The sequence below is a fragment of the Mobula birostris genome, chromosome 15 (assembly GCF_030028105.1).
Source record: "Mobula birostris isolate sMobBir1 chromosome 15, sMobBir1.hap1, whole genome shotgun sequence".
In the NCBI taxonomy this organism is placed as follows: domain Eukaryota; kingdom Metazoa; phylum Chordata; class Chondrichthyes; order Myliobatiformes; family Myliobatidae; genus Mobula; species Mobula birostris.
The window spans coordinates 30,395,478-30,414,410 of record NC_092384.1 but is presented as its reverse complement, the minus strand read 5'-3'; the positions used below and the strand labels follow the sequence as shown (position 1 = coordinate 30,414,410).

Here is an 18,933-nt window from a genome sequence, read left to right as displayed (position 1 = left end):
ATAATCAGCAGGATATGGTCGGTCAAACATCCTATTTCTATCCTGTACACTTCTATATCTCTATGCCACTAAATTCTAGTTAATGGGAAATTCCTGAATTCTGTAGCTTGAATTGTTAGAAATGTTTCAGCTGTTCAACAAGAACCAAAATGGATTTGCAGATAGATCATACCTGAAGTTTTTCTTTTGAAGAAGCCACTGAACATTGCAGTGGGGAGTGTTTAGGGACCTTGTAAATGTTAGTTATATGGTGCTTTAAAGGTCTTTGCAAAGTCCATCATTAGATGATTGACTAAATGTGAAGCTCTTGGAACGGAAGGCAGTTTGTTCAACTGGCAGGGAAAACTAGCCAAGCAACAATCAATACTTTACCATTTATATTTAAAGAAGCAGCTTGTTTGTGGAAATTATGTGCAGGTTGTAACAGTTTATCACTTTACTATGCCAGCTTAGCAAATGACACACTGATAGGTAATGTTACAAGAAATGTGGAAAGAAGTATTACAATGCAAAAAAAAATAGAGTTGACAAAATTGTAACAATTATGAGGAAATCCAGTTTGGATCTAAAAATGTAGAGATGTAATGGTTCTGCAGGAAAAAGAAAACAGACTTTCAAGGGTTAAACTATGATTACTGACATTGATTTGTAGTTCCAGGAATTTGGAATGTTAATGGGTAAAGCTTTCACGGTACAAGTGAATATTACTGATATTGCAAATGTTTCAAGGTAAAAGTGAACACTGGTGATACCGCAAAGGCTCTCATTGCAACTTTTCAACTCTCTCCGGCTACAGGATTGGAGCAGTGGATTTGAGGGCTGCTTCCATCGTATTATTGGAGGTCATCGGTGGTGGAGCAATACAAATAAAGCTACTCATTTTATCTGTGGGGTAGGAAAATCATTGGAGTCCATTTAAAGGAGCAACATAAACTTTCATTTAGAAAGTGTAGATTAGTCAGGGGCAATCTGTATTGATTGGTCAAGGGAAGGTTGTGTCTGACTAATAATTAATTTCTTTAGAAGGTAACAAGAAGGACTCATAATAGCAGTGCATTTGATGTAGTCCATGTGAAGATACAATATGGACTACATGAAATGCTGAAAAATTGAAAGCCCACGAGATCCTATTGTAAGTGATCACACAGTAGTACTTACATCTACTGTGATGAAGTGCTTTGGGTGGTTGATCATTGCTAAAATTAACTCCTGCCTGAGCAAGGACCTGGACCTGTAATTCACCTACTGCAACAACAGGTCTACAGCAGACACAATCTTGTTGGCTCTCACTGGGCTTTGGAGCACTTAGACAGCAGCTCAGCTTTCAACACCATCATCTCCTCAGACCTACTTAGCAAGTTTCAGAACTTGGGCCTCTGTACTTCTTTCTTCAACTGAATCCTCAGGTTCCTTATCGATAGATCACGGTCAGACCAGATCAATAATAATATCTCCTCCTCACTGACAATCAACACAGGCTTACCTCAGAGATGCTCTACACTATCTACCTTCATGACTGTCTGACTAGGCACAGCTCAGGCACCATCTGTAAATTTGCTGATGACACCACTGCTGTTGGCAGAATCTAAGATGGCAATGAGGAGGCATACAGGAATAAGATAGATTGGCTGGTTGAGTTGTGTCACAGCAATAACCTCACACTCTGTGTCAGCAAGACCAAGGAATTGACCTTGGACTTCAGTAAAGGGCAGTCAGAAAAGCACACCAGTCCTTATTGAAGGGTCAGCAGTAAAGAGGGTAAGCTGCTTCAAGTTCCTGGGGTCATCGTCTCAGAGAGTCTATTTTGGGCCCAACACATTGATGCAATCATGAAGAGGACATGCCAGCAGCTCTGTGTCATTTGGAGTTTGAGGAGATTTGGTATGTCACCAGAGACCCATGCAAAATTACTATAGATGTAAAGTGGAGAACATTCTGACTAGCTGCATCTCTGCCTGGTATGAAAGCTCTAAAACACAGGATCAAAAGAGGCTGTAGACTTGGCCAGCTCCACCACAGGCACAAATCTCCCCACCATCGAGGACATCTTTCAAAGACAGTGCCTCTAGAAGTGTCATCCATCATTTAGGACATTCACCATCAAGGACACACCCCGCTCTTGTTACTGCCATCCGGGAGAAGATACAAGAGCCTGAAAGCACACGCTCAATGTTTTAGTAACAGCATCTTCCACTCTGCCATCAGATTTCTGAATGGTCCATGAGCCCATGAAATCAATCTTGTTATACTTCACTATTTATTCTTTACTATTTATTTATTTTTGTAACCTATAGTAATTTGATGTCTTGCACCATACTGCTGCTGCAAAACAATGAACTTCATGACACATGTCGGATAATAAACCTAATTCTGATTCTGGTCCAAGACAGGCAAATTATCCAAAATAAGAATATTCTTTTTCTCTCTCTCTCTCCTTTTTCTCCCTCTGTCCCTCTCACTATACTCCTTGCCCATCCTCTGGGCTTTTCCCCCCTCCCCCTTTCTCCCTGGGCCTCCCGTCCCATGATCCTCTCACATCCCTTTTGTCAATCAACTGTCCAGCTCTTGGCTCCATCCCTCCCCGTCCTGTCTTCTCCTATCATTTTGGATCTCCCCCTCCCCCTCCCACTTTCAAATCTCTTACTAGCCCTTCTTTCAGTTAGTCCTGACGAAGGGTCTCGGCCCAAAATGTCAACTGTACCTCTTCCTAGAGATGCTGCCTGGCCTGCTGCGTTCACCAGCAACTTTTATGTGTGTTGCTTAATAATCAAAAGTTGTTATCTTTTGGAACTGATGGCAGAGGAAAGATTTAGTTGATACATAAGCAATTGTGAGTGGTGTAGGCAAAATAAATAGGAAGAACCTTTTTTAGTAGAAGATTCAAAAATGGGGATCATAAATTTAAAGTAAGTGATGGATTCGAAGGAACGAGTAAGAGTCGGTCTCGACCCAAACTTTCAATTATTTCTCTCCATAGTTGCTGCTGAGCCATTGAGTTCCTCTGGTAATTTGGGCTTTGCCCAGCTTTATAGTATCTGCAATCTCCCATGTCTCAAACTGTCTGACTGGTTGATAGATGCAGAAGCTTCACCACATTTGTGCATTTAAGGAGTTATGGATTTAAATGATGGAAAATTGCATTAGCCTTAGCAGCTCTCTTTTTGATCAGCACAGAATGTCTTTCTGCTGTGTTGTAGTTAGTCTGTGATACAATGGAATGCAGTGTAAAGCAAAACTGTGTCTTCCAGTTTTGTGTACATTGGATGCTACTGTAAAAACACTCATTTCCAACTTCTAAGGACAACTAGTCCTGACTATAATGATCTTGCAAATGCCAACAAAAACATACGCAACCATATTCAGTATTCACTGATACGCAATGTTTGATATCTTTGGGCTGTTGTGGAGATGGGTGAAGTTTAGGAGCTGCCAGAAAGCTGCAGAGTGTTACTGCTCTTCACAGAAAATAAAACATTTTTGCTTTGTGTTCAGTGTGTCCTTTAGGGAGAATATATGTGCTGTGTTTGTACAACTTGTAAGTCCACCCAGGAAATGCCAACCATATTTACATCCACTTTCAGAGAGAGGTGACCTGTTTTAGGAATCCTTTAATGATTTTTGCCAAGATCTCAGTCTTAAAGTCCTCAGACTATTATGTCGTTGCAAGTCCTGAAGAAGTTGACAAATAGTGGATTCTACTTCCACACTGCATTAATTATGGGTACAGGAATATAATCAAACCTTCACTCTAACAATAAAGAACTTCGGTTCTGCAAGGGGTTTACTTCTGTGGAGAAAATCGGTTATTTTGCTAGAGAGGAGCTAGTTGTTTTTTTTTAAATCATTGTCCTGCACTACTCTGGAGGCATCTCTGAATGTCATGGAAATATTGTGTGAAGGCGGTTGCCACAATTACTTTTCCAGTAGCGGTTGGGAAAACTGCACGCGAGGCGGGCTTCCTAGCCAAAGCGGTGGATCCGCTATTATTAACACTGGACGATGCCGGCGAGCTTGCTTACTTAACTAACAAAAATCCCACCCCAACGAACATCCCAAGACCAAGACCATTTTTTAAGACCCGCCACGGTGCTCTCGTGAGACCTGATGAAATGTTGCAGGTGGCAACAATATTCTACGATTTCAAAGCTAATGTATTTACCTGAGTCCCTGCTGTCTAACGGGAGTCTGACGAAAGAAAACCCGTTTATAGGACAGTGAATCCACTCCTTGCAAATTAACATCATAGACATAGGTTCTGCTAAATGCAGAAAATAATGAAAGTTGTTCTAGTTTCAATAAAATGGAAAATCCCGTTATGAAGCGCAGACTTCGAGCGGTTAAGTTCCAGTGAACAAGAGTTTTGTTTAATTGAGGCGTTCCAATCACAACAACTGCTCGGGAGTGTGGCGGGAAACCGCGTGCCTTGAATTTAGTCTGCAGATGTCTCTCTCATATCGGGATGGGTTGAGAACACGCAGGAGTCAAGTGGTGGCACTGTTTGGCAAAATACTGACTTCAGACCACGTGAAGTGAGTGGAGCCTGGTTTAAAACCTGACATTTAACACTGCCTGCAGATCATTGCCTCTTAAACTTCCATCGGAAGCTAAAGTCTGTTCCGGACTCTGGAGTGATCCCATCTCGACTTACCACCTTTACATTTATTGCCCCACTCTTCTCGATTGAAGTACTGTGCACCATTTTAAACTCCGATGACCATAGTCCTATATCTATTTTTCCTTACGTGATGCTTCTATTAAGTGATAAAGCAACTGTTTTCATTTTGTTTTATGTCTCTACAGCTGGCGGCCGCTGAGGAACTCCTATCCAGGCTTCATCAGGATTGCCAGTGCTGTGACCTATTTTTTTCCCCTCTGACCGGTCTGACATTTGGTGGTGTTGTATACGTTTATTCCCGTGTCCCCGCTTCTCCCAAACATTGCCACACTCGCGCAGACAAGAATGATGAATAAGCAAGTGCCTTCTGATCACAAGCTGGCATCTGTTGCTCCAATGATAGAGTGCAACGATGTGGAGAGGAAGGAGATGGAGCTCGTTCTGGTAAAAGAACGCAATGGGGTTCAGTACGCAAACACAGCTATCATCAACAGCTCAGCCGGGACAGAACAGGAAGGCAGGGAGACATGGGGAAAGAAGATCGACTTCTTACTTTCTGTTGTCGGTTTTGCCGTGGACCTGGCCAATGTGTGGAGATTCCCCTTTCTCTGCTACAAGAACGGAGGCGGTGAGTGAAACTTTCTTTTAATTTCCCTGTTCTGCTTGAATTGATTTGATGGAAGAATGGTATTAAAAGCAGCGACCGGTCTGTGTATCGAGGCGGCTGTGATTTCTGTGAACTTCCGAGAAGGAAGGGGTTCTTTCTAATGACCTCGCCGCCCGGAGACGGTGTAAAGCCTCATAACCTAGCCTGGGTTTAATCCGATAATCCATTGGGGGGCAAAGTCCAACCCACGTAAACACTCCCCGTACCCTCTCATGACGGATCTCTCACTTTCTGAAGCACAGGATGAAAGGAACTGCACTTTAACGAAGCATCGATTCAAGCTTAGCCATTTTAGGAGTGCATTCTTACAACTGGTTCTCTTCACTAAAATGGTGTTACAAAATATTCCTCTGGTACCGGGGCCGGACGCAATCCAAGAACGGGTGACAGAAGACCACACATACAGTTCTGATTATCTCCGCACGGTCGCTGGAAGAGCAGTTCCTCGGTTCACATGCTTTCCGGGGCGATCGAAGAATGGAAACATTGTCTTGACGCCTTATTGATATGATGCTTCAGTCTAACTTTTCATTGGCGAAATCGTACACCACACCTAACCTCGGTCAGGCGGTGTTTGGAGCCAGAATCGCTGGCTGCCACGGAGCGATCAAAGCGCTGGTGATACTGTGGCATGTTCCCTGGTCCTCAGTTCCACAAATAAACACACTGTGCTCTTCCTCTTTCCCCAGGTGCATTCCTCATCCCTTACTTGTTATTTCTGCTAATCGCTGGAATGCCCTTGTTTTACATGGAGTTGGCACTGGGACAATACAACCGCGAGGGCGCCGCCACCGTATGGAAAATCTGTCCTATATTCAAAGGTGATTTGTCTTTGCAGTTTTCAGCAGAAGTAGCCTATTAATTCGCATGTCTCGCGTGGAATTTCAGTAAGATAACGAACCAAATGGAAGCGTTTGCACTTGATAACACACCATTTTGTTAACATTTATAACACTCGTGAAGATGACTGTGAGTCTAGGACTGAATGCAGGAAATGTGATAAAGTCAATTTTATGCAGTAAGCTAAAGCTAACCATAGACTATGTGCTGTTTTCGAATTGTTATATAATTTATGCAGGGGAATAATGTATCGTTGAATTTACAGAGTCTAGTTTGCCGGCTCGTGGAATTGATCTGTCCTGGTTATTCCCGTATGGTTGGCAGATTTGGGAGGGAAATGGAAGCCACCGAGTATCCCATTCCAAAATTCTTAACAGTTTCCCATTGGTTTGGCTGTCCGGGGTAGGATTCAGTGCCAAATGCCTTATGATTTACTAAAGGCGATCTTACCATAGACAAACCCATGCTCTAGCCTATAGAGTTATGTTCTATGTTTTTTTAAAAAACTGTTTAAATGTTGCAGTCTTATACCTTGTTAGATTGTCTGCAAAACGGGTAATGATTTAATTGGGGGGGGTTGTTTGTTAACGATGTTATTCATCAACAATTAGCAATTATTAATTAAGATGCAGCCTACGGAGAAGAGAAACCAGTGAGCCTTCTACAAACTAATGTTTTCAACAGTCCAGATACACCTCAGTGAGGAAGGAAGATGATGTGACCATATTTAAGCTGGTAGTAAAATTACAGTTTTCTTTGAAATTGCTGTTTCTCACCTGTGTTTTCTCAAGCGAGCATGTCCCGCCTTGGGCATATTTTAGTAATGTAGGCTGCGTCAAAATTATGACCTTTTGCCTGCTCAGCAAGAGCTGGCACTAGAAGATAGAACATAGCTTAGCGATTGGCATGACGCTATTCCAGCTCAGGGTGTCGGAGTTCAATACCAATGCCGTCTGGAGCAGGTTTCTATGCCTTTGCTGTGGTGCGTGGGTTTCCTCCGGGCGCCTCCGGTTTACTCCCACAGTCCAAATACATGCCGGTAAGCAAGTCATTGTAAATTGTCCTTTGAGTAGGCTAGAATTAAGATAGAGGGGTTGCTGGGAGGTGCAGCGGGTTGGACCAGAGAGCCTGTTCTGTTCTGTTTCTCTAAATAAAACACAATAAAAGTAAGCTTATAGCAGTGCAGTCCCTCTGACCCACAATGTTGTACTGACCTACTTAAACATACACCATGATCAACTTAACCTTCCCCCCTACACAACCCATGACACTCCATCTTCTTGAATCCATGTGCCTATCTAAGAGTCTCTTAAATGTCCCTGTTGTATCAGCCTCTACCACCACCCCTGGCAGTGTGTTCAGGACATCCACCACTCTCTCTATATATATAAAAAAACTTTTCTCTGCTATCTTCCCTAAACTTCCCACACTCAGCTGAAAAGCATCCCCTCTGGTACTGGCCATTGCCGCTCTGGGAAAAAGATGCTGGCTGCTCACCCTATCTATACCACTGTAGGGCATAGTTTAAATGCTATTACAGGTCGGGCCATCAGAGTTCAGGGTTCATTTCAGGTGCCCTCACCATGCACATCTGTATGTTCCTTCACGTCTGTGCATGCGTTTCCTCTGGGTGCTTCCCGGAGTCAATCGGTCATAGTAAATTGTCCCCTGATTAGGCTAGGGTTAAGTTGATGGGTTGCTGTGTGATGTGACTCGGTGGGCTGGAAAGGCTTGTTCCCCATGCTGTGTCTCTAAGTAAATAAATAACTGTTCTTATACTGCTCAATCAAGTCACCTCTGATCTTCCATCACTCCAAAGGGAAAAGTCTTACCTTGCTCAGCCTTTTCTATTATGTGACTAGTAGTCACATAACCAAACCTCCTTACGATTTGGGCAGGTAATTGCACTGGACTCCTCACTGGAGGTGGTGCATGCTGCTTGTCAGTATGTACCTTGGTACAAGTGGAGGTCTCTCCCATCCCTCCACTAGAGGGAAACAGCTCCATTAGAACATAGAACAGCACACTATGTGAGTTTCCAGGACATTGGCAGAGATGGGTCGTACTGCCCATTAAAAGTGCCTGACTGTTCAATGTGCTATATTCTAACTCAAAATTGGATATGAAGCACCTATTCCCAACAAAAATATTTCACAAATCACAAAATTTGGAGCCTCTTGAACCTCTTTTGTATTCAAAAAGATGGTGGCAGTCTTAGTTTACTTCCCCCCTGCCCCAATCTTTACGTCCCCTGATTCCTTTGGTGCCTGTGATGCTGCGGCATCTAAGTTTTTCACTGCATCTTTGCATGCATGTATTTGTGCAAATGAGAATTAATTCAATTTTGACTTAATAAGTTACCAATTTCAGCTCTGAGTGCATCTCCACAATGGCTGAGCATCCACAGCAATAAAATGTGGCAAATTCCTATAATTTCTAGCTTTGAATCTAATTTTTTTTTATCAGAATCTAATGGCTCCCTCATCTTCTGAAGATTTGGTATACCCACATCTACAGTTTTCATCAGGATAAAAAGAGTGACTGACTATTAACTCTATTTCCCTCTTTCAAAATCTTGTATTTGAATGAGATAATCTTTCAGTCTACTCCGATTTAAAAATTACTTATTAAGCTGGCACCTCTAACTTTTTGTGCAGGGAGATGCAACCTTCTGGCACCCCTCTGGTTTTAATGTTAAGTCCCCTCACCATTTCTTTCTCCCTCTCTCATGAAAAATAAACTATCTCTAACCCACTTATTTTAGCCATTTCTCTTAAAATTGAACCCTCGTAATGCCAAATCTGTATAATGCTGTGTCATATGTCAATAATATCGCTATGGTGATATGGTTCTGAGAAATGCACCCTGTGTTTTTGATGTGATCTAAACATTGTTTACTTATAACAGAACTTCCTCAATTTGTAATGCCGTCAGCTAGAAAGGTTAACAGTTCATTCACCTTTTTTGGTTTATTTTCCCTGTACACAATCGTTAGTAGTCCGTACACATTCATATGAATCCCCACATCTCTTGAGATGTGCACTGCTGCCAGCTTTTTGTTTTATGCCACCTTCACCAGACATAACTGGAATGCAATGGTTTTGTTGGGGAATGAAAATTGCAACTTTTACCAATGTATAGAATAAAAAATGTAGAACAGTATAACACAGGAATAGGTCCTATAACTCACAATGTCTATGCTGAACGTCATGTCAAATCAAACTACATTTCTTCCCCCTCTATATCCTCCCATTCCCTGCATATTCGTGAGTCTATCTAAAAACATCTTAAACACCACTATCCCTAATATTGTGTTTTTTTAAGTAATTTTCATTTTCACAATGTGATCAGTTACAATATGTCAAAGACTACTTTACCTTAAAAGCCCACCTCAGACACATTAGTTGTCAGGCAAAGATAGCTATAAACCTTAGGGGTTAGGAGCATTGTGATACTTCTAATATCTGCAGTGCTAATGTATGCCATCATAAACATCTTACTTCAATACGGGACTCAAAGATGAATGGGAGTGGAAAGAGGTAGGTGGAGGAGGAGACAATGCTACTTCTTTTTCCTGTTTGCCTAATACCAGTTCTGTAGAAAGATGAGCCCATCAAGTCTAGAAAGCACTATAATGTCTGTTAGCTAAGTGCAGTTCATAAAAGAGAGCTTTTTGGCCATTATGTACTTGTCAGCCAAAATTAGACTTTGAGTTAATCCCACTTCTGGCTCTTGGTCCAGAGCATATCAAGTAGGTATCCACATAGATTTTAAATGTTGTGAACGTTTCTTCTCCCACCATCCTTTCAAGCAGTGAATTCTGGACCCCACCACTTATGGCGTAGAAATAAATTTTCTCAACTCCCTCCAGATGCTTTGATCAATTAATTTAACTTTATACTCCCTAAACTGATCTCTCTGCCAAAGATAATCAGAGCTTTCTGTTTCCCCTGGCCAAGTACCACATAATGTGATAAGTGTCCCCTCTTTCAACTTTGTACCAGTGGAAGAGCAAGTCCAATTACACATCTCTCCTCTTTAATAGAATTTTTCAACCCTGGTAAAGCCTTGCAGATTTCCCCTACAGTCTATCCTGTGCTAAAACATCCTTACTAATGTGTGATGGCCAAAAATGTATGCAATGCTCAGTTACTGAATTTGAGTTGCTGATTTTCATGTTGCGAAATCAGGCAGGATTCATGTAATCTAGGATGCCACCTGCTGATAATTGATAGGTGAAGATATATTGACCAATCACTGTTAAACTAAACAGCTAGAAAACACTAGCCTTTAGGTTTATGCATATAAAGGAAAGGATTTGTATATTCGCATAGAGCTTTTTCATTAAAGGAATGGGTAGGTGTGTTCAAGTTGCAAAAGGGAAGAAAACAGCGCAGAAAACAAGCTCTCACAAAAGATAGCTAACAGTCCTTCATGAGTTGTTTTTTTTAAAGAAAGATGCACCAACGCTGAAAATAAGTTGTTAAATAAATCCTACCGAGAAGTTCTCCATCTCTTTAAAATGGATGGCATTTGTCCGCCTCTATTAAGAATTATAAAACTACCTTAAGAAGTTGCAGTTTTGGCATTTTCAAAAGGAACAAAGCAAAAATATGTTGAAAAATATATTGAATCTGTTTAATGAAGTCCAATACATTTCATCTCATAATGAAAGAAAATTAACAAGATATTTAAACCCTTGGAATTCTAATTCTGGTGGCATAATGATAGATTGTGGTATTGTTCACATTCCAGCCCTTGTTCAGAATAAGAAGCAGATTTAATATCACCAGCGAAAGTCGTGGAATTTGTTAACTTTATGGCAGCAGTACAATGAAATAGATGATACATAAATGTAGAGAAGATGATTGAGTTACATTAAATATATATATTTATTAAATAGTTAAATTAAAATAAGTAATGCAAAAAAACAGAAATAAAAATTGTAATGAAGTAGTATTCATGGGTTCAATGGCCATTTAGAAAATCAGATGGCAGAGGGGAAGAAGCTGTTCTTGAATGTGTGTGTCTTCAAGCTTCTGTACCTCCTTCCTGATGGTAACAGTGAGAGGAGGACATGTCCTGGGTGGTGGGAATCCTTAATGATGGGTGCCACCTTCCTAAGGCAGCACAGCTTGAAGATGTCTTGGATTTTACAGAAGCTAGTCCTCATGATGGAGCTGACTAATTTTACAAGTTTCTGCAAATTATCTTGATCTTGCACAGTAGCTCCACCCCCATCTTATTTCACTTATTTGGACCTTCAAGGCAGTAAATCAAGACAGTAAGAGTTTAAGATTTTTTTTAAGTAAGAGGGCTGACATTTGCTCATATGTGTAATTGTATAAAGATTAAATTCACCACCTTGTTAAGAGACAATAAGGCTCTTATGAGAAACATTATTTGACAAATTTATTCCCAAGTTTTCTCTAAGCATTTGTTTCATTTTCAACCAATGGTTACTTCATAAAATGATAAATGAATAGATGATCTGTTAAGCCCATATATACTTGTGATGAAGTTTAGGAAAAGGCATGTTAATTGCTAAAGTAATTTGATTCATTTAAGGAAATTTGAGGAAGAAATTACAGCAATTTAGTTAATGTGATTTAGAAAAATCCATGCTAATAGTAACAGTATTCCTTGGAGTTTAAAAGTTGATGAATTATGGGCACCACTTGAGTATTCCCATCGTTAAACAAATGTGTTCATTGACAGTCTGAATTATGGCAATTAGTTGGACCCAACATCCAATCCCTACTTTCTCAGACGATGTTGGTTGGCATTACATTACCGTTGCAGGAAAAGAGGGGAAGTAATCTTGTGAGATTTTTGAAAAAAAATTAGAAGATATAAAAAGGAGGATGGTGATTAATTGTGGCATTTGCAGTTTGGACTTATTGTCTATAAAATGGAAGGCTGGGGAATGTTGCCAAAGGAACACTTGCTTGCATTATTCCTGGTATTTATACTTCAGCACAATAAAGAGAAATATGCCACTATTCTGCTTTTCAACATCTGCAGAACAGTTCTTTGGCACAAAAAGTTTTCTGTAAGAACAAGTTGTATAAGTTGACATTTTGCCATGATTCACATAGTGAATACGTTTCAAAAGGGAAGTTGCTGCAATACCTTTTGCAACATTATGTTTGATCACAAAGTCTTAATATCGCCCTGGTCATTATGTCATTAATGTACAGATGACATTAAAAAGGCCATTGTAAAGACTCAATAAGTAACCCTGAGGTTAGCTTTATTGTTCAAGTAAATATTTCTTGCTAAATAACAGAATGTAATCAATATGTTATGAACAAATGTCTAAAATGCAGTCAATATGTTTGCTCAGGGACTATTAGAAGTGCAGTTTTAATATATTTTAACAACAAATTACCCTCTGACACAGAATTCACAGTAGAGGGAAAGCCAATGTGTTCTGCAACATGAGAATACAGGTTCTTTGTTGTAATTGATATTATATTCAAGAAAACTAGAGGCTCAAGTGTCTGTGACTAATTTAAAATGATAGCCAGCACAAGTGTTAAAAAGAATTAAGAACATCCAATGGAAGAAAACAAGTTTTAAGATCTCTCCGTATACTAACTTGGAAAACATTTCTGGAAAAGATAGTGTTTTTTTTTCTGAGTATCTGCCACCAAGATTTGGATTTCCATGCTAAAGTGGATGGTCAACATGTGCTGGCTGCAATTTGTTATTGGTTTGCCAACTAAACTCTACTGTTCAGCTCTTCATGGAGTCCAATGGCAGAGCATGAATTTGCTTCAGTCTCCCCTCACTTGTGTTGTGGAGTCTGCCTTCCAAACCTGCTCCAGGTTCGACCCGACCATAAATGGTGTAACCATCAATTTCAATGGTGATGAAGTTAACCTATTTTATTATTTGAATTAGCTTTTCATTAGTTAATTCAATTGGTGTTTTAATTTTAAATTCTAAAAACTTTAACCATTTAGTTTTTCATAGTTTTAAAAGCTTTTCAAAGTTGTTGACAGTTTTAAGAGCCAGCTTACACAAGGGCAAGGTTCAGAAACTTCACAATTTTTAAGTTATCTTGTGGATACAACTTCTTTCGAGTTTTCTTTCTTCCCTTAGGCTCTGTTCCACTGCCACATGATGCTATTGCTTCAAACAAAGTGTTACTACTGTGCAGGGAGTTGACATCGGCAGACATGAAAAACCCATAGACCACAAGACCATAAGACACAGGAGCAGAATTAGGCCATTCAGACCACTGAGTCCGCTTTACCTTTCTATCATGACTGATTTTTTCCCCCTCAACCCCATTCTTCTGTCCTCACCTGGTAGCCTTACTAATCAAGAACCTATCAACCACCACGTTAAAACCAAAGTATATGTACTGTTTGCTCCATTAGTTAGCAATTTCGGGTCTGTGATTACCATGGAAAGTATGAACCATTAGGCTAAATTGTCTTTGATAAATGGAATTTGTTTTTTAAGACTCTAAAATACCCTAACATTCCTATGGAGTGTTTGACAGGGCAAGAGGGAAAATTGGAGCACTTGACGTTAGGGAGAGAGAGAAGAAAAGCTTAGTTATTGTTTTCACATTTTGCAGCGAATTGCAAATTGTACCCTGGTTAACAGAAATTAAGTGTCTATGTTTTTTCTTTTAGGTGTGGGCTATACTGTGATACTGATAGCCCTATATGTTGGCTTTTACTATAACGTCATCATAGCTTGGTCTCTGTACTATCTCTTCTCTTCATTCACCACTGACCTCCCATGGGTACACTGCAATAACCATTGGAACAGTCGGAACTGTACTGACCCTAAACTAGTCAACAACTCAATTCTGGGAAATGGAACCAAATATTCAAAATATAAAATCACACCGGCTGCAGAGTATTATGAGTAAGTTCAATCCTTTATTTTATTGGTTCTTGAAAACTGTGATATATAAATCTGACTTTGGAAAATCTTTGATATATATATATATATATATATATATAGATAGATAGATACTGATGAATTGCAGTACATTTTAGCCTCTGATTCACTGCACTGGCACATAGTTTAAAGTCCATTAAATCTTTGTGAAACTTGGTTAAACTTTCTATGCTTTTGAATGGAGAAAGTTCATAGCCACTTATGTTACAGCTGGTAAACAATCATATTGGCAAATGGTCTTTCTGACAGTTTTACAAATTGCCAAACTTCACCTGCATCAGCTTACCCTAATAAGGTAGTTTATAATCTTGGTTTATTTTAAAACAGCTAAAAGGTGGAGAAGTTTGGTGGCAATATTTGTTGTAATAAACCTGTGAACTTACCGGAGTAGGAAATCATACTGATAATTAGTATTTGAAATAAAAGCACCAGGGCTTTGCGTATCACAAACACAAGAGATTCTGCGGAGGCTGGACATCCAGAATAATACACACAAAATACTGGAATAACTCAGCAGGTTAGGCAGCATCTATGGAGACAAATAAACAGTCAACATTTCAGGCCAAGGCATCCTGTTCATTCCTTTCAATAGATGCTCCCCGATCTGATGAGTTCCTCCAACATTTTGTGTGTGTTATAATGCTTTGTTTTTAAATTTTAATTACTTTTATGTAGTTGGACATTATTGTGGTGAAAGCTAAGTCTGTATGAAGATTATGAAATGTCTAATATTGTGAACAAATTTTATAGTAACTTTATCAGTTTTCCACACCTATAATCTTTCTCTGTAGATCTGTTTGTCAAGTTGTTGTCAGCAGGATATTTGAAAGTTTAACACTTTCTCCAGGGCAGTCGGGACTTGTGTGACTTGGCAAAGTATCTGTTTATTGTCTAAGCTATGAAGAAAGAAAAAAATGCCATATAAATTAAATGACTGAATTCAAAGTCAAATCAGACATGGAAAGTGAAATACAAAGAGAAAGAATCATATGACTGAAATTGTTACAAGACTGAAAATGTAAAATAGGAATTTTAACTTTTGTTGTAGTTAATGTCACTTAAATTCTTCAACAACGATAGAACACTGAAGAAATGATAATCCAACTTTATGAAATTTAAAATTCAGTGAGAGATGGTGATTCAGATATGACTTGATTTTTAACGTATTCTTGGATTAGAAAGGATAATTTTTATCCTTTGAGTTTAATCCATTTCTATGATAACAGTCCCAAACTTCACATCCAATACATTTGAAAGGAGACTATTGGACCTGGACAGCTAGTTCTGTATTTTGCACTGAAAACTGTGTGCCAGCTTTTCCTACATATGAATGAGTCAAATTAGTTACTTTTATGGTGTCCAAGAGTGTTAAATTTGATGGAGCTCTAAAAGAACTGGTAGAATCTTAGTTACATGTACTATACAAGGATCATAATACTAGTTTTAGGTGCCCTCCAATAATAAGAAAAACACCAAGACCCAATTTAGAAACAAGCAGAAATTGCTGGAAATGATCAAGAAGTCAGACAACATTTGTGGAGAGATGAGCAGTGTCTACATTTTAGTTGAATTTATTAGAATGAGAAAACTAAAAAGCAATCATCTATCTACTGAAGTAACCTAATAGTTCGAGCAGCATCTGTAAGAGGAAAGAAATTGTTGAATACGGGTTGAAACCCTGCATCAGTCGTGAACAGGAGCTAGTGTAGCCCTCCAAGCCCACTCTGCTGTTCATGACAAGTCTTGGCTTCAACATTATGTTCCACATTTCCTTCAATTTCCTGTAATATAAAAGTCTATTGATCTCTGCCTTGAATATTTTGAATGACTGCATATTTACAACCTTCTGGTGCAGAGAATTCCAATCATTTACAACCCTTTAATGCAAAAATTCTTCCTCATCTACATCAAGACTGAATATCTCTTTATTCTGATGCTATGACCTTAGTTGAAGAAAACCACACTTTGGGAAACATCCCCTGAGCATTCACTCAGCATTGAGTCATCACAGAATCTTTTTTGTTTCAAAAAGGTCACCTGCCATTCTTCAGTATTCAAATAAGTATTGTCCCAATATGCTCTACCTCTCACCATACACCGGTCATCCCAGGTATGTACCTAATGAATGTTAAGACCATACGATATAGGAGTAGAATCATGCCATTTGGCTATGCTCTGCTATTCCATCATGGCTGACGTATTTTCCCTCTCAACCCCATTCTCTTGCCTTCTCCCTGCAACATTTGACAACTTTACTAATCAAAAATCTATTTACCTTTAAGTATGCCCAATGATATGCCCTCCATAGCTGTCTATGGCAATTAATTCCACAGATTCAGCACCTTCTGCCAAAAGAAATTCCTCCTCATCTCTGTTCTAAAGGGACATCCTTCAATGCTGAGGCTGCACCTTTTGGTTCTAGACACTCCCTCTATTTGAAACACCCGCTTCACGTCCACTCTAACTTGGCCTTTCAATACTTGGTATATTTCAATGAAATTCCCCCCTCATTCTTCTGAATTCTAGTGAGTATGGCCCAGAGCCATCAAACGCTCCGCATGTGTTAACCCTTTCACCCCCAGTTTCATTCTTGTGAACCTCATCTGGTCCTTCTTCTTAAAGATAAAAGAAGATTACCTTAATTTGCCATATGTCCATTGAAACACACAGTAAAGTACGCTAGTTGCGTTAACAACCAACACAGCCCAAGTACGTGCTGGGGGCAGCCTGCAAGTGTTGCCAAGCTTCTGAGACCAACATAGCAATCCCACAACTTATTAACCATAACCCATACAGCTTTGGAATGTGAGTGGAAACCAGAGAACCTGGAGGAAGCCCACACGATCACAGACAGAATATCTAAACTCCTTACAGGGAGTGGCCTGAATTGAACCCCAGTCTTCCGATCCCAGGTGTGATCTTTCTTTAGCTGCGATTCTGTGATGCTCACATCATATCTGTCAATTTATAACTAGGCTACAAGATCATTTACCTTATTTCATAAGGTAACTTTCGTAAGTGCATTCAAAATAACACTTCCAGTCCTATATTCACACCCTTCTTCTCAATTTCACCTCCGATACCTGATATTAAATTCTTATCCGTTCATAATTTTTGTTTTATTCTTTATTCAGTAGACTTCAGTAACCCCTCCTGTACTCACCATCCCATTTACTTTATCCACACTTTTCCCAGCTATTGGACCTTTCCCCCCCCCACACAATTTAATTCAAAGCCCTATTCACAGCCCGAGATATATGACCCAACATGCTTCAGGTAGAGCTCCTTCTATCGGAACAGCTCCCTCCTTCCCCAATACTGGTACCAATATTCCACAAATTCAGACCCACTTCTCCACCACCAATCTTTGAGCCATGTACAGTATTTATCTCTCTGATCTATGCTAATTTGCATGGGGCTTAAGTAACATTCCGGAAGTTATTACTTTCTTGGTTCAGTGTTTTAATTAGTCCCTGGCTGTTCAAATTCCCTCAGCAGAACCTCTTCCTTTATTTTCCCTATGTCATTGGTACCCACGTGGACTATGACAACTGCATCTTTTCCCTCCAGCTCCAAATTCCTCCGCAGATTACATGAAATCTCCTGAATCTGGGCACCGCCAGAGGCTTCTGGTGCTCTCAATCCTTGCGATTAAGAATCGCGTCTGTTCCCCTGATTATAATATCCCCAAGAATCTCCGACCTACTGGGCATGCTCAAGGGCTGAAGTTGCTCTTGGATCCCCTGCTTGCCTCATTCACAGTCACACACTCTTGCCTCTGGCCGCAGACCCAATATGAAGTAGTTGGATTCAATAAATGGATGTGACTCTTTCCTGAAACATAGAGTTGAAGCAAATGGCCCTCTTCCTGACACACTGCAGTGTTTGAAGGCTCAAATTCCAGGTCATGAAATTTGAGTCTGAGTTCCTCAAGCAGCCAACGCTTGCTGCATATTTGGTCACCAGGAACCACAGTGGGGTCCATCAGCTGCACATCATGCAGCTACAACATATCACCTATTCCTGCATCCCTACTTTATTTAATTAGTTCTGGTTTAAATAAAGTTTACTTGTTCTTATCTGCTTACCTGTGCATCTTTCATGAAGCCTCTCGAGCAAAAGGCTTAGACCCAGGCACTGGCCCACTCACACAATTGCCAATCCAAAATGGTGTACGAAACCTTGGCCTCTGCCTCTTCTTGTCAAAGCTTCTTGAGCCAAAGCTTCATTTTCCCACTCTAGCTCTGTCCCATGCTAAATATAGCTGCTCCATTTAAACCTCATGCAGAGTGGGATGAAGTGCTTTGAGAGGTTAGCCATGGCTAGAATCAACCCCTGCCTAAGCAAGGACCTGGACCTGCTGTGATTTGTCTATCGCCACAATAGATCGACAGTGGACGCAATCTCACTGGCTCTCCACTTGGCCTTGGGTCACCTGGACAATACTAATACCTACATCAGGCAGCTGTTTACTGTTGTGTGTCTAATATTTCAGGAATATCTAAGTAATTTTGTAGATGTATTGTTTGATTAAGCATTCTTTGCTGTTTATGTAATTCATTATGGTTATATGTAAATATATGTGAATTCAAAGTTCAAAGTAAAATTTAGTATCAGAGTACATACATGTCTCCACATAAAACCCAGAGATTCTTTCTGTGTGGGCAGACTTAGCAAATCTATAGAACAGTGAACATCAGAAACTGTAAACAAACTCTGAAAATACAGATATAAATAAATAGCAATAAATAATGACTATTGAATAACAATATAACAGAGTACTTAAATGAGTGTAGTTATCCCCTTTTGTTCAAGTGCCTGATGGGTGAGGGGTCGAAACTGATCTTGAACCTGGTGGTGCACGTCCTGAGGCTCTTGTACCTTCTGC

The 18,933-nt window shown here is 39.9% G+C and overlaps 1 protein-coding gene and 1 long non-coding RNA gene across 3 annotated transcripts in view; one reads left to right on the top strand and one right to left on the bottom strand.

Moving 5' to 3' along the window:
* LOC140210526 (uncharacterized) overlaps positions 1 to 5,873 on the bottom strand; it is a 31,857-nt gene extending 25,984 nt beyond the window's left edge. The window contains exon 1 of the long non-coding RNA XR_011889252.1: positions 4,160 to 5,873. This is a non-coding gene — a long non-coding RNA (uncharacterized lncRNA). The remainder of the gene's footprint in view (positions 1 to 4,159) is intronic.
* slc6a2 (solute carrier family 6 member 2) overlaps positions 4,423 to 18,933 on the top strand; it is a 142,195-nt gene continuing 127,684 nt past the window's right edge. Inside the window, exons 1-4 of one of the 2 annotated variants that reach the window (XM_072279545.1) lie at positions 4,423 to 4,529; positions 4,801 to 5,243; positions 5,972 to 6,103; positions 13,772 to 14,009. In XM_072279545.1, the coding sequence (XP_072135646.1) occupies positions 4,961 to 5,243; positions 5,972 to 6,103; positions 13,772 to 14,009 (653 nt within the window). In that variant the 5' untranslated portion in view covers positions 4,423 to 4,529; positions 4,801 to 4,960. Of the gene's footprint in view, positions 4,530 to 4,577; positions 4,686 to 4,800; positions 5,244 to 5,971; positions 6,104 to 13,771; positions 14,010 to 18,933 lie in introns of those variants that run through there. The other variant, XM_072279544.1, reaches the window with a different exon arrangement.